Here is a 16,577-nt window from a genome sequence, read left to right as displayed (position 1 = left end):
CTGGCACATCCTATGCATTTTCTAAAACTACTAGTAGTACTATTATTATTGTTACTTATTATACAATTTACTGTAGAAATTAACAGGGAGAGTATTAATAAATGTTAATACAGTGCTAAGTGTCACATTTATGATCTCAGCTAAATATTTGTTGATTCAACAAACATTCCACATATCAGAAAGTAACCTTTTAGTATATATATATATATATTTTTTTACAGAAGAAAAGAAACCCTGAGGCTTAGAAAGTGTAAACAATGTACCAAAAGTCACTCATTTAAGAGGTAATGGAATATTATTCAGCCTTAAAAAAATGAAGGAGAGCCTTTCATTTGTGACAATATAGATGAAACAGGAGTGCATTATGCTGATGAAATAAGCCAGACAGGATAAATACGAATGATATCATTTATATATGGAATCTAAAAAGAAAAAAAGCCACACTCATAGAAACAGAGAGTAGAAAACTGGTTGCCAGGGGCTGGGGTGTGAGTGGGGAAAAGAGGGGAAGACTGGTAAAAGGGTACAAACTTTCAGCTGCAGGATGAATAAGGTCTGAGGATCTACTGTATAACATAGTTACTACAGTCAATAATACTGTATTGTATAACTAACATTTTCTGAGAGAATAGAACTTAAGTGTTCTCACCAAAAAAAGAAAAAAAGGAAAAAGGTGTCATGAGCTGTTAGATGTATTAATTAACGTGATGGGAAGGATCCTTTTGCAACGCATATGTATATCAAATCATCATGATATACTCTTTCACTATCTTACAATTTTGTCAATTATACCTCAATAAAACAGGAAAAAAAGAGGTAATAAAGATGAGATTCCAATCCAGGATTATCTAGCTCAAAAAACTACACTCTTAACCATTACAATATAGTATCCATCCATATGTTGTAACTGTAAAATGCTTAACACAAAGGAAACGTTAACTAAATGGTAGCTATTCTAACTCTAATGCTTACTAGATATTAGTTATGTGGTATGCTTTACTTCTAACTACAAGGGTATAAGGTGCAAAGTCTTGCTACAGAACATAAAAGCCCCTGTGGTACCCTGTAGGATCTCTCGTCTCTCAACCCAGAGTCTCCTCAAATTGGAGGTCTTTACCCCATTTATAATGTGGGAATAATGCCTTTCCCACATTTGCACTGGGCATGAAAATCCATGCTTCCAGGTGTATACGGAACCTCCACTTAGCTCCTCGTCACCTTGGAATCACCAGACCAAAGATCATTTATTCCATTAATATAAATGATGTAGGGATAGAAGTACAGAATATACAGAGAGTGTTGGAGGAATCCAAACAACAAGTCCTCCACTCTCAAAACAAATTTTAGAGTTCCAAAAGTAAAGAGCAATGTTTGGAAATAAAACTAAAAATGAAACTAACATCTACAATTAGCCAAGTATTTATTATGGGCCAGGCTACTTACTAGGCACTTGATAAACATTACAGCTCATCTTCCTGCAGTCCTTCAAAGCATATAATATTGTTTCTATTTCATAGAGAAGAAAATTGTATCTAAGCAGGTTAGTGATTAGCCCAAGACCACAGGGCTAGGCTGTAAGAAAAGAAGGCCAAGTTTCAGTGGTCAAAATGGTGATGGATGTTATAACTAGAAGATTATGGCTAATCAAATAAAAATATTCAAAACGGTCCTAATGTATTATGAGGATTTCTTTAGAATAACTTGGGTGCCTTAGTGAATACAGTAGTGGTAGGCACTACAGTCTCTTTAATTTGCTAATCATACAAATCTACTTTAATATTCTTGGTGACAAGGAGCTAACTACTGATAAGACAGCTTCTTCAGTTTGGGGGCTACTCCAGGGTGAAATGCCGGAACGTCTTACTGCCTGCAATGTTACCTAGTTCTACCAGGGGGAATAAAGCAGAACAAGTAGCCACTGTTCTTGACAAATGGATACAGTTTCAGTTTTTCAAACTATGAGTGTCAGATTCATTCATTGTATCAGATAGATCTGTCAAATGGCTTTGCCCATTTACTAATGGATGGCACACTGCAGACACACGTTGGGTCAAAGGACTCAATGTCACCTCATTGATACTGTCATCAATATAATTTGTATGTAAAGCAATTATACTCCAATAAAGATGTTAAAAAAAAATATAATTTGTATTGGCATTTTGTCTCACCCTGACTTTAAGGACTATGTGAGGAGATCCAAGTCTCCAGACCATGGACTGATCACCTCTGCTTGACACAGTATTCTCTGCTCATTTCCAGAGGGGACCAAGGATGAGCTCTTGTACTTCTGAGTCTATTCACCCTACCTGGCAACACATACTAGCTGGGCTGATTGGATCAAGCAGGAGCCCCAGAGTTTAAATTTCCAGCTGCATTGGAGGAAACAGAGGCTATGCCCCAATCCCATAACCCCTCACTTCTTACTTCTAACCCCTCACTTCTTACTTCTAACCCCTCACTTCTTACTGCTAGCCTATCCTAGGCTGTTCTTGCTGATAGGAGTACTTCATGCTAAAAATTAATTTTGCTTACCTGATGGCAGTCACACAACCTCAAATGCCATTTTTATAAATAAGGCAACCACCAATGGAGTGTGATTTAGGGTTTTTTCTTCTGTAGACCCTGCCTATCCTATAAAATCTCCCATTACTGCATCATGGAGACTATAATCCCTTTCCGAGGGAATAGATTCTTTCCAACCATAAGATGAAATAAGAACTTTCATTTCCATACTGCCCAAAAGGAAATACATTGATTACAAAATGCAGGAGAATGACTGATTTTCCACATTTGTTGTGTTCATTAAAGGGTTTTTGAATAGACTTGACAGTATTAAAGAAGTTCAACACACACAAAATAAAAATTAATAAATGAAGAGAAAAAAATTGCATTTACAACAAACAACAAAAACATTGATATATAAAAGGTTGTTATACATCGATAAAAAATGGATGTCATAAAGTCACAAACTAAAAAGTATTAACAGCCAATAAAGATATGAAAATATGTTCAACCTTGCTATTATTAATCAAAGAGATACAAATAAAATAATTCAGGTGTCATATTTTACTGACTAGAATGACAAAGTTTTAAAAAACTTGATAATACTGGTATTGATATTGATAATACTGGTACTGATGAGTGTGTGTAAGAAACCACATTGGATGTTAAATTCTTGATAGAAATAAAAAGCACGGTAACCTTTCTGGAAGACAATATGTCAGTATGTACCAGAACTGACAACCAGCCATTCAAGTTCTAGAAGTCCCTTCTAAGGAAATAAACAAATGCTCAAAGACATATGAACAAGGATGCTTGTCTCATTGTTTAGCAAAGCAAAACAGGAATAATCTAAATGTTGAACAGTAGGGACTGGTTAAATAAATAATAGAATGCTGTTCAACCATTAAAAATGATGCTGCAGATTTTTATTAGGTGATGAGTAATCATACTTATATTACTAAATAAAAATGTTATAGAACTGTTTTGTAGTTTGATATAATAATTAAAGGTATTTTATACTTGTATTGTATTTATATGCACCCCGTCACAAAAAAGTTTCAAAAGATACCCTCAAAAATGTTACAGAGATGATTTATCAGAAATGGGATTTTGAGTTATTTTTCCTTTTTTCTTTAAATCCTTTCAATTTTGGAGTTTCTGCAATGAGCCTGTATTATTTTTACAATTAAAAATATTTAAATTTACAACAAAAGGATCTAAATTCCTCCAGTTTTCCATTTATTTTCCACCTTGGCTCAGGGTATTTGTGTAAAAAAGAAAAAAAATCAGCTTATTTTCTCTTTTGTATCAATCTAAATTTACTTTTCATAAGTTAACTATTTTAGTCTGGCAAAAGTTTCACACAGGAAAATTGTTAAGGTCTGAGTATTCTATTACCTTTAAAAGCACTGGAAACTTTGAAATTATTTCTTTCAGAATTTTCATATAATACTGAAAGGCGGGGGGGAGGTAGCAAAATGAAGGCAAATAGATAGTAGTAGTCAACTTCAATTAAGAAAAAGCAACAAGAGGCAGTTTGTACTCTTTTGATACGGCAGAAGCCCCATGTGTCTACTCATGCTAAAAAATGTATATATACACACACACATATATATGTTTGTGTGTATTATATGTATATGTGACACAAACACATAATTAATCCACAGCCTTAGGCTAATCACTCATTGTGGCAGAAACAACGAGCTGTTGACTACACTTTAATTAGCTCCTCCAGCCTGTAGAGGCATCACTAGGACCAAGATAGGAACAACATTCTCCATCTCCGCTTGCATCTGGGTATGGTTCTATCCCAAAGAATGTGACCAGAGGTGACCTGAAGAGTTTATGTCTGAAGGATAACGAGTTGATAATTGTAGCTTGCAGCTTCCTCTCTCCTTTCCTTTTTAGGACAAACGTAGAGCCAGTTGATGAAGGTGGTGGGTCCCTGAATAACTGAGCAGAAAACTGACCCTCAGACCACCAAAGTCCATACTACACTCCTGAGTGAGTGAGAAATGAACTGTCCATGTGTTGCTCCACTGAGGTTTAAGGTATATTATTTAGTGTTTAACTAACGCATTTTTTCTTTAAACCTCAGTTGCCTTCTCTGTAAAATAAAGTCTTTGAAAAGGATCCACTGTAAGTTTTTTCCCTTGCTTATGTTTTTATCTTAGTTTTTAATTCTCAGAAACATTGCACGCATTTTACCTTTTAAGTTAGTAAGTCTACTTTTTTCCCCACAAAGACGGGTTCTTCAAGTTATGGAGAAGTCATAGCAGACTGTTGCTTCAGTTTAAGATACGCATTCACATATGAGATGAGAAGGGTGAGGACCCAGAGAAACGCATTTGACAGAGGGGAGTGAGAGCATACTGAAGAATGTTTAGTAATAAAGAATTCAGATGGGAGAAACGGATGGGTTACATCTAACAGATTTGCTCAAAGGAATTCTGGAAAGGCAAATATGTGAAAATGTATAGCAAAGACATGAAATGCCTTTTGGTCCCTAAATGGATTTCATTTCAAAGACGTGCATATTGCAAATACATGTACCGTAACACTTCTCTGTCCACTTCTAGAATTTTCTAAAGCCTGACAGAACATCTGCAGAGAGAGGATGTCATTCCAAGATAATCGACTGCAAGTTACTAAATTAAGTTAAAAATGTCCTTAACCTTGAACAGTTTTTAAAGAGATTTTAGAAGAAAGGAGCCCTCCAGGGGGTTGTATAACTATATAATTGTACCCTTTCTAAAAGGCTATTTACAGATACATAATGTTTCCCCTCCATTCTTTAAAGTAAAATATAGGATTAAAAAAATAGTTTGGGGATAATATTTGTTTGGGACAGCAGGCACTGCTAATCAGTACCACTCTCTCCTTATTCCTTACTATCAGAGCCCTGGTTTAGGAGACCCCATTATCCTTAAGGCTAAGGTGGCCAGTTTAAAATCCGAGCTGATGAGATCTAAGTGCAAGTCCGCTGACCATCTGTGGTAAAAAATTTGCTCTCTGAGTTAGACATTGCCTTTTTTTTCTTACTTAATTTCTTTTTTTTTTTCCTTTTCTTTCTTCCTGCCCAAATTGTTGGAACACTATTGGAGATTCTGGGGTCACTTTGAAGCTATGTGGACGTGCTAGAGATGTGGAAGCTGGAAGAGCGAAGCAACCCAGTCCCCTGGTGATGCCCTTCAGCAGCTGGACTAACGCTAGAGGGACTATCTCCAAACTTCCTGCTACCCGTGGAAAGTAAGGTAAATCACTCATTCACTTTCTGTTACCTACTAACTGATCCAGAACTCTAACCTCAGGGTTCTAGAACCCTTCTCAGTATCCCATAGTCATACTCACGTTCCGGACTCCTGATCATCAGACTTGCTTATAGCAGATGTATGGGGAGGGCTGGCTCTTCTGGAAGCCCTCATACTTCCTCCCCTACCCCCACCACACACAAATAATGATCTTTATGTCCACTCATCCTTCTATCTACACTCAGAGGCCAGGGCCCCCAGGAAGGCTTCACTGACAACCCTTTACTCCTCTCTACATGCAGAAAGGGTAGAGGTGTGGGCTCTGGAATCAGACTTCCTAGACTTGAATTCTTAATCTGTTACTTACCAGTTTAGGACGTGGGCAAAGTGGTTACCTTCTCTGGACACCCCCGTAAAAGAGGAACACTAAGTAGCACCTATGTACCTTACTGAAAGGATTAAATGAGCAAATGCAGGTAAAGTTCTTATAATTTTTTCTTGGGTCAATCAATTCTAGCTGCTATTGTTACCTTTGGCTAATTTAGGGCAGAGTCCCTTTGCCCTCCTTTGGTTCTCTGGGCCCGTCTCATTCACAACACACACAACCGCATACTGCAGAGTTTTGAAAGGTGGTTCTCAAAATGTGGTCCCTGGGCCAGCAGTATCAGCCACACCTGGGAACTGGTTAGAACTCTGGCACTGGAGCCCAGCAATCTGTGTTTTAACAATATTCTCAGGCAAATCTGATGCACACTAAAGGTTGACGACAACTGAGAACATCTGTCTCAGACTCTCCTGGAGGCATTCACCAAAAATAGAGTTACAGGACCTTACACCTGACCAGCTGGAGAAGGGGTCTAGTAATTGCCCTGGGTATCATGCTTGTCATGATTTTTCAGCACATAAATGTTTGAGAATCACTGCCATTTTGAATGTGTGTTTCACTTGTCTGTTTTTCCAGTGGACTTTACTTCCTTGCAAGGAAGGTTTGTGAAGATTTGTTGCTGTTGTTTACATTATTAGTTTTATTATGCTAATTCTAGAATCTCTGGTGCATAGTGCAATCTCAGGCAGGAAGTAGTGGCTCATTAAAACAGGTATCCCAAAAGTCTTAGTAGAACTTCAAGATTAATTCCTTCAGGAAGAGGTAAAATTGTCATTAGATGCAGATGATATGATACTATATAGAGAAAACCCTAAAGACTCTACATGAAAACTACTACAACTGATAAACGAATTCAGCACGGTAGCAGAATACAAGATTAACATACAGAAATTGGTTGCATTTCTTTATACCAACAATGAAATATCGGAAAGGGAATGTAAAAAAACAATGCCTTTTAAAATCACAACCCCAAAAATAAAATACTTAGGAATAAACCTCACCAAGAAGGCAAAAGACTTATATGCTGAGAACTGTAAGACATTAATAAAGGAAAGTGAAGATGATTCAAAGTAATGGAAAGACATCTCATGTTCTTGGGTTGGAGGAATTAATATTGTTAAAATGCTCATACTACCCAAAGCAATCTACAGATTTAATGCGATCCCTATCAAATTACCCATGACATTTTTCACGCAATTAGAACAAATAATCCTAAAATTCATACAGAACCATAAAAGACCCAGAATCGCCAAAGCAATCCTGAAGAAAAAGAACAACGTTGGAGGCATAGCCACCCCAGACTCAGACAGTACTCCAAAGTCACAGTAATCAAAACAGCGTGGTATTGGCACAAAAACAGACATATGGATCAATGGAACAGAATACAGAGCCCAGAAATAAACCCACACACCTCAGTTAATCTTTGACAATTAATCTTTGACAAAGGAGGCAAGAATATATAATGGGAAAGAGACAGTCTCTTCCGCAAGTGGTGTTGGTAAAGTTGGACAGCCTTATATAAACCAGTGAAGTTAGAACACATCCTTTCACCATACACGAAAATAAACTCAAAATGTCTTAAAGACTTAAACATAAGACATGACACCATAAAACTTCTAGAAGACAACACAGGCAAAATATTCTCTGACATAAATCATACCAATGTTTTCTTAGGTCAGTCTCCCAAGACAATAGAAATAAAAATGAAAATAAACAAAGGGGACCGAATCAAACTTACAAGCTTTTGCACAGCAAAGGAACCCATAAACAAAATGAAAAGACAACCTACAGAATGGGAGAAAATATTTGCAAATGATGTGACCAGCAAGGGCTTAATTTCCAAAATACACAAACAGCTCATACAACTTGATGACAATAAAAGCAAACAACCCAATCAAAAAAATAGGCAGAAGACTTAAAGAGACATTTCTCCAAAGAAGAAATACAGATGGCCAATAGGCACATGAAAAGATGCTCAACACTGCCAATTATTAAAGAAATGCAAATCAAAACTACCATGAGGTACCACCTCACACCAGTCAGAATGGCCATCATTAAAAAGTCTACAAATAACATATGCTGGAGAGGGTGTGGAGAAAAGGGAACCCTCCTACAACACTGTTGGTGGGAATGTAAGTTGGTGCCGCCACTGTGGAAAACAGTATGGAGGTTCCTCAGAAAACTAAAAATAGACCTACCATATGATCCAGCAATCCCACTCCTGGGCATATATCCAGACCAAACTATAATTCAAAAAGACACATTCACCCTGATCTTCACAGCAGCAATATTCACAATAGCCAAGACATGGAAACAACCTAAATGTCCATCAACAGATGAATGGATAAAGACGATGTGGTACATATATACAATGAAATACTACTCAGCCATAAAAAAAAGAATGAAATAATGCCATTTGCAGCAGCAACATGGATGCAACTAGAGATTATCATACTAAACAAAGTATGTCAGAAAGAGAAAGACAAATACCATGATACCACTTATATGTGGAATCTAAAATATGACACAAATGAACCTATCTATGAAACAGAAACAGAATCAGAGACATAGAGAATAGACTGGTGGCTGCCAAGGGGGAAGCAGGTGGGAGAGGGATGAACTGGGAGTTTGGGATTAGCAGATGCAAACTGGTATATATAGATTGGCTAAACAACAAGGTCCTACTATATAGCACAGGGAACTATATTCAATATCCTGTGATAAACCATAATGGAAAAGAGTATGAAAAAGAATGTATATACATATGTATAACAGAGTCACTTTGCTGTACAGCAGTAATTAACACAACGCTGTAAACCAAGTATACTTCAATAAAAAATAAGTTAATTAAATTTTTAAAAAGATTAATTCCTTCAGAAGAACAAGTACTACACATTCACAAAAGAAGCACCCTTTGAAAGTTTAAATTTTTGAATTTCTTTGCCACTTCCTTAGTTTTGATCATCTTGGACAATATATTTTTAATCCTGACTTTTAAAAAGAATTGTGTTTCAGTGTTTGCTATCCTTAGAGAGACAGAAACAGATAAGTACAACTAAATACTTGTTTTTCAAAAGTCTCAAAAGTATAAGGGAAATGAAAGTAATTATATCTTCAAATGATTTTGGGGTATGTTTCTAATTTCATACTTCTGATGCGATTAAAGATTAAAACTGTATTAAGACATTTGAGACATGCCGCATTGGTATTAAATGAATTTAATTTTGTGTAAAGTGGCAGAAATATTTTCTTCAGCAAACATACCTGCAGATATAAAATCACAACCATAAATCTACAAAAAAGCAAGCTATTGAATGAAATCTGATTGGTTATTTCCCTGCAGTATGGATCTGCTAATAATTTAATTTACTACTTGCTAACAGAAGCCAAAATTTAAATATACATATATATATGTCTGTGTGTATATATCTATCTCTTCAATTTTAAATCACTCATATATATGAACAAGTATACATACACATATATAACAATTGTTCATATATATAAACAATTTAAATTAAAGAAAGTACATCTGGTGGCCTATTTTTTCCCCCCGATTTCTAAAGAACACCATATTCTATTCTAGGCAGTGGAATGTCAATCCACCTTAAGGGTTGTTCAATGAGCATATCTGAGAAACCACTGGTTTAGCCAATGATGTACTTATTGAGGGAGGCCCTAGTGCCACTGTCAAGAGCTTATCCACAGGAGAGATATGAAGGTACTTGTTTGGTTTGTGAAAAGAAGGAGTAGTGAGGAATGGCAGGTAGCTGCAGGCTGATGACACGTGATGTCCGTATATATGTAGAACCAACACACCCATAATTGCACCCATTTTCCATACCCAAATCCAAAGCCTTTATATCATTAATCCCAGGCAAAAATGGTAAGATTCATGTGTGTTACTATCCCACGGCTTCAAGATGCCTCTAAACTCATATGAGTATGTCTTAGTTTTATCAGTGGAGGACAAACCAGGCTTCTATCACCAAGCCCCATTCCATAACAGGCAAACCAGTCCAAGACTTCTCTGAGTGCTGCAGGAGAGTCTATGGAAGGGGCGCTCACTCCACTGTGATGCCTAAAATGCCTTTGCACAGAGCAAACATTCAATACATGCTGAGTGAATGAATGAGTGAACTGGCTCATTTCAGGGAAATTCCATTCAACAGGCTGGCATTCCTTCCTACCCATCTTAACTGTTAAGCTTGCCATCAGACAAAAATTTAATTATAAAACATTAGAGCTGAGGAAATTTTAGAAACTATCTACTCTCCAGAGGTATACAACTTTAATTTCGTGGTAAAAATCACTAGGAGTGATTTAGGAGTCTATCAGACCTGAGTCCAAATTCCACATCTACCATATTTTGGTGAGCAAATAACTACTTCTGAGGCTCTGTTCCATGTATGCATTATGGGATATCATAATAATACATACATTAATTGTATGACTATCAGGGGATGAAATGACACAATCCATTTGCCATGGTTGGCTAAGTAATTTGCACCAAGTAAGCACTCAAGACATTAGCCAATATTAATAGCGGAGAGATGAAAACAAAACTCTGGGACTGATGCCTACCTTAGTGGCCCCAGTGGTCATAATGACTTTCTTCCATTCAGCCTGCTCTCTTCTCACTAAGACTAAGGAAGAGAAGATGAACAAATTAGGAATAACAATTTGAAAATGGTTTTATACTCCCTGGATGAATGGAATTATAATAAAATGATTCATGAGTTCTGCAGAAATATGATGAGACTTTAGATCTTTATGTTAGTTCTCTACAAAACCAATTTATGGCCCTAAGATGTACCTTCCCACCCAGCCCCATCCTTATCAGGATCAAATATCATTGTAAATGGAAAAGTCAACAACACATAATCAACAAGCTAAGTTACAAGCCAGTGAAGTCTTTGATAGAGATAGAGCTTTGATAGAGAAAATTCAGATTTATCATTATATGTAAAAATAAGACAATATGAAGAACTCAATCTAAAAAATATTACCTGGAGATCTATAATCTCTACAATAGTGCTATAAAAAGTAAAGAGCTAGAAATCTATTTAGATGGTTTTCCTTATAAGAAAGCACTTTCTGTATAACTTTTAATGTACTATTGATGAGAACAATTCAACAAAATTCAAATAAATATCTGCAGATGTCCTACGAGAAGAAAAGAACAGAGTTAGATGTGACAGGGGATAACTGGACTTCAGGATGAGTAAGACCCTATACTTGACGTCAATAAATTAACATGAAATACAGTGGATGAGTCATGTACAGAATGTCAGAATTCTAAAAGGCCAAGCTAAGTACCAAAAGGAACACGTGGGGACTCTTAAGAAGGAAATAAAATATTGGTTAGTTGATTACGAAAAGGCAGAAGGGAGTAGGTTCCCTTTGGCTGCTCTTTGAAGAGATCACTTCCTTTCCCCCCTAGTCCTGAGGCTAGGGTGGCATGGGCAATAGAGGAATGTGGGGACTGAGAATCATTTCTACTCTCACCAGAGTGGCTGGAAGCAGATTTTCTTACCAGGATGTAGTAGTATGCTAATATTTAAGGGTTCTTGAGGTCAGAGAGAAGGGTTTGAATACTCCGGCTCCATCTCTTGCTGTGGGTCAAGTTTCTTACCTTTCCAACACCTCGTTGGCGTCTTTATCTGAAAATTGGGGACGATGATAATGTCTCCCACCTGAGTGTGAGAACTATATGATACAGTGCATACGCAGGGCTAAATTTGGTGCCTGGCAAACAGAAAGTGCTCAGTACGGCAGGCGAGTGTAGTGACAATAAAGGCAAAGATGACGGGGGTAGTGCCGGTGTTGCTTCTGCCCCCAGAACAGGCTCTGACTGGGAGAGAGTTAAAGCACCTTTGGGTTCATGGGGGTTTATATATAAGCAACGGTTGATCAATGTGAGCTGGTTGTCCAAATGATTATGTGCAATCTAAGAAAAAAATGGGCCTCGGATCTGCTCAGCTACTTAATAATATTAGCAGCGGGAGTAGTCAAAGAAGCTAAATTTTATTACGTGTTTATATGCCAAACAACGTGCTGAACGTTTTAAAAGGATTTACTCACTTATTACAAGGAGGCTATACGCTAGGTCCTGATAATGTTATTCGTCTCTTTCAGATGTTGACTGAGCCTCAGATGGGTTACAAAAGCACCTAAGATCCCGTTGTCAGTACATGACGGAAATGAGTTCAAATCCAGCCTGTCTGACTTGTTCTTAATCACTAAGGTATGAAATTAAGCATGTTGCCCTTTGCCTGATTCTCCTTCTGAGGCCTGAATATTTCACTTAGCTCTCTGAGTGCAGAAGAGAGAAAATTCTCTCTCCTTGACCCAACTTGGCATCAATACCCAACTCCCCTTCTCAAAATGCGTTGCTTCAACGAGCAGCAATGAATGCCGGGTCGTGGACCAGTCACCTTGATGACTAAGAGTCAGACACTAGGGAAAGAAAATGCTCTGTGACAAACCTACCCTTGTACAGAAACAAGACAGAAATGGGGGGACAGGGCAGAAGATAATGGAATAAGGCATAGGAAAAATAGCACCTGGCATCTTGACAGTAATAATAATAATAGTAGTAGTAGTAGTAATAGTAATAATAATAGACTTCACTATGCTCTAGGCATTGTATTAAGTGCTTGGTGTAAGTGACTTCATTTTAATATTGAAAACAAGTCTATGGGGATGAAATATTATTAACATCATTTTATAGGCAGGAGTATTGAGGTTCAGGTAATCAGGTAAATTGCCCAAGCTCATATGGTTAGCAAGTGGAAAGCAGAGATTTGAACCAGCACCTACACTCCTAACCATTATGCTATAACCATTATGCTGAAGACATAAGAATTCCAATGGTCTTTCCCCATAACCCACTCCTGCACTCCAGACTTAAATAGTCCAAGATCAAGAGAGAGCAAGCTTGGAGTTGCCACTCTTCAGTGAGTGTCAATCATTTCAAAACAGTGTATTTGCTAACAAGATGCACTTCCTGTGATAATCTTCTCAACCAGCTATCAAGAAACAGGAAGCAAAGATTCAAGTAACAGTATGTTCCTACTTACGAGGAAGGTGGGACAGCACAGTTGACACTGGGCTTAACTGTTCTGGAAAACGTGGTCCCAGTAGGCATACACGCTGGTACATTTTCCCCACCTACCAAATACAAAAGAAGTATTTCATTTCCATGTTGCTCTTCAAAGTTCCACCTCATTCGTGCCTGTCATTCATCCTCTGGCCTCTTCCTGTCTCCATTTCTGTACAGAAAGGTGCTGAGTCTCTGCTCTCGGATACGAAAAGGGTGTGTTAGGAGAGGGAGCCATGGTACCTCAATGTCTTTTTTTTTTTCATCTTAATTCTATTATGCCAACTCCACTGAACTTAATTAGAGTGAATACAGAATTACACAATTACCCTCTGTTCTATTCTTCAGATGTTATATTTTGATAAAATTTACGACATGCTGCTCTCCCCTTGAACACCAGATGAACACTAGAAATGGATGTGTGTTGACATAAAATCTGTTATAATTACAATTCAAGTATAGCTTACATAATGATAGTGTTAACATAAAATTATAGATGTGTAGAGACAACGTGGTCATGCATTTTTTAGTATAAGTACATGCTTAGACCAATATCTGTTAGCGGAATGAAGGTGAAAGAGAATTTTGGTTAAGCCCGAAAGGCTGTTTAAGGAGTTGCAGATAGCTAAGGGGAACTCAAAGACCAGTAAGATAATATTTCCCCTGCCATGTTTGCAATTGCAAAGTGAAGGGAAGATGTGAAAGTAAGTACCCCTATGGAAATTACAAGACAAGTACATTTTTTTCCTTGAGTACCTGGGTAAATGCTTAAATTCTAATGTATATCAGTGATGCAAATTTTCAACAGAGTTTGATAAATCATAAAATAATAATTATACATATATGTATATAAAACTGCATGGAACTAGGCAGTTCAGAATTACTTCTAATTAAAGAGGTACCCTATGACAACTAACTTAAACCTTACAAAATATGGTTCCAAGTACCCTATCAGAGTGAAAAGCAGGAGACTGAAAGGTTTAGTGTAAATGTTTGTAGTCATGGTGTCTTAACTAAAACTACTGTGTCACAAATACTATTAAAATAATTGTGACATTTTATTCACTTTTACTGCAAACAACAAAACAAACTATAGGTATTTTTTCATTTCAGGTAATTATTTTAGCTAACAGTTATTAAATGTTTTGAGAAGACACAGTGCTAATTGCATTACTTCATTTTATGTTTAAAATAGCGCTTCCATGTAATTATTCTTAATATCTCCATTGTATTACAGTGTATCTCTAGTTTAGACCTTTCTTCAGAACTGCAGACTTGTGTATCCAACTGTGTACTCAGCATCTCTACTTGGACGTCACGAAAACATCTCAAATCTTATACCTCCAAAACTGGTCTTTAATCCCCCAAACATGCTCTACCCCAAACTTTTTCCATCTTAGGTGACAGTAACCACACCTTTCCAGTTCCCCAGGCCCTACATCTCGAATTCACCCTTGACCCCCTCTTCCTTTCCATTCTTGCATTCAATCTACCACGAAATGCTGTCACAACCTTCCCAATGTGCCACTTCTGAGAATTACCAGCCGCTAGCAGCCTGGTGCAGGCCACCAACATAGACCTCGAGGATCCTGTAGTCGCCTCCCGAGATTCTCCCTGACTCCACTCTCTCCCCACATCCTCAAGACCACAGATAGAGTTATGCTTTTCAAACAAGAGACAGTTCATGTCACACCTTGGCTAAAATCGTGCCCCTGGCTGCCTACATTTAGAGTAAAAGACACAATGCATGTGATGGCCTCCCAGGACTTACCCAATCCATCCCATCACATATCCGACCTCCAGCCCTCCTGCTGTCTCTTCCTCCCCACTGACTAAGTCAGCCAGGGTGGCCTCCTTGATATTCCTCCAAGCTGCCCGGCATATTTCTGCCTTAGAGTTTTGGGACTGGTTATTCTTGCTCCCAGGGAGTGGTCTCCCCATCATACATTCTGACAACTCCCTCACTTCAAGTCTTTGCTCAAATGTCAACTTATAAAATCCACCCTGACTACCCTATTTAAAGTCAGAACCTACCTGTACACTCCTCCAGCACTCCCAACCCAAGCCTCTTCAGTGAGCTTCACATCCTTTTCCTTATCCCGTAGCGCCCATCAACCTGTGACAAAGCATAGAATTTATTTATAACATCCGTTTCCACACGAGAGTGTAAGGAGGGAGAAAGCATGCAAGAAGGAGCACGCAGGCAAAGGCTCTTGTCTAATTTATTTATTGATACGTCCAAGCATAGAGAACAGGAAGATGCTTGATAAATAGTCCTGAAAAAGATACAGATGAGGAAACTAGTAGTAAAGCTCAGAAAGTTTAAGTAACTTCCTCAAGGTTCTAGAGCTAGAAGAGAGTCACAGTAGAATTCACACTTGGGGATGTCTAACTTCAAATCTCTTAGCCTCTCTGCTATCTTTTTTTTTTTTTTTTCCTCCTTCTTTGCGGTATGTGGGCTTCTCACTGTTGCAGCCTCTCCCGGTGCGGAGCACAGGCTCCGGACGCACAGGCTCAGCGGCCATGGCTCACAGGCCCAGCCGCTCCGCAGCATGTGGGATCTTCCCGGATCGGGTCACGAACTCTCAACCACTGCGCCACCAGGGAAGCCCCTCTCTGCTATCTTAAGTCCATGCAATTCAGGATTTGTTTTAATCAGTGCCATGGAAATTCTCACTCCACTGAATAGGATCACTAAAGTGTTCTCTGTCTAGATTTATATATATATTTTCCATTTAAACAAAGGAAACAGAAGAGGGGAATTCATCATGGGTTATTGCGGTAGTTTTACAGCAATGTTAGCAATAATGACATTTAAGTAATAGTGATATTTAATGATAGCATAATAATAATAAAATAATAGCTCTTAAATGTATTGAAGACGAATCGCATGCTAAACTCAGTGCTAAAATATTTCCATGTATATTTTATGCAAAATCCTTATGAATATTCTATCAGATGAGCTTTATGTGTAACTCCACCAGGCATACTTCTCTTATTCTGCTTTCAAAGATAAGGAAATTGATGAGAAGTGTGGTAACCCTTTGATCAAGATGAGACTGGTAATAAGTTGCGAGTATGAATTTAAATTCAGGTCTAACTCCAGAATTTGATTCTCAATCCATACATGAAAATTCTGATAATTCCTTTGATAAGGGTATGTTCTCTCCTGGAAAACATCCCCCATTATGTCTGCCTGTGCTCATACCTTCAGGACACAGTCAAGTTTGAAACATGATAAAAATGTTTAAATAGTGTGCTTTAATAAATGGAAATATTTTCATCTAAACAATAACACAAAAAGGCAGGCTGAGCCCTTTGAAGTGGCTTCGTTGCT

At 37.7% G+C, this 16,577-nt stretch overlaps 1 protein-coding gene across 1 annotated transcript in view; it reads right to left on the bottom strand.

The window, feature by feature from the left end:
• LOC309978944 (metabotropic glutamate receptor 7-like) overlaps positions 1-16,577 on the bottom strand; it is a gene marked incomplete at its 5' end in the record, with an annotated part of 49,439 nt that overhangs the window by 24,408 nt on the left and 8,454 nt on the right. Inside the window, one exon of the mRNA XM_082865789.1 lies at positions 13,221-13,311. Coding sequence (XP_082721915.1) covers positions 13,221-13,311 — 91 coding nt within the window. The remainder of the gene's footprint in view (positions 1-13,220; positions 13,312-16,577) is intronic.

Source organism: Leucopleurus acutus, assembly GCF_964270905.1.
Source record: "Leucopleurus acutus genome assembly, contig: HAP1_SCAFFOLD_323, whole genome shotgun sequence".
In the NCBI taxonomy this organism is placed as follows: Eukaryota; Metazoa; Chordata; class Mammalia; order Artiodactyla; family Delphinidae; genus Leucopleurus; species Leucopleurus acutus.
This window is presented reverse-complemented; position numbering and strand designations above follow the sequence as displayed.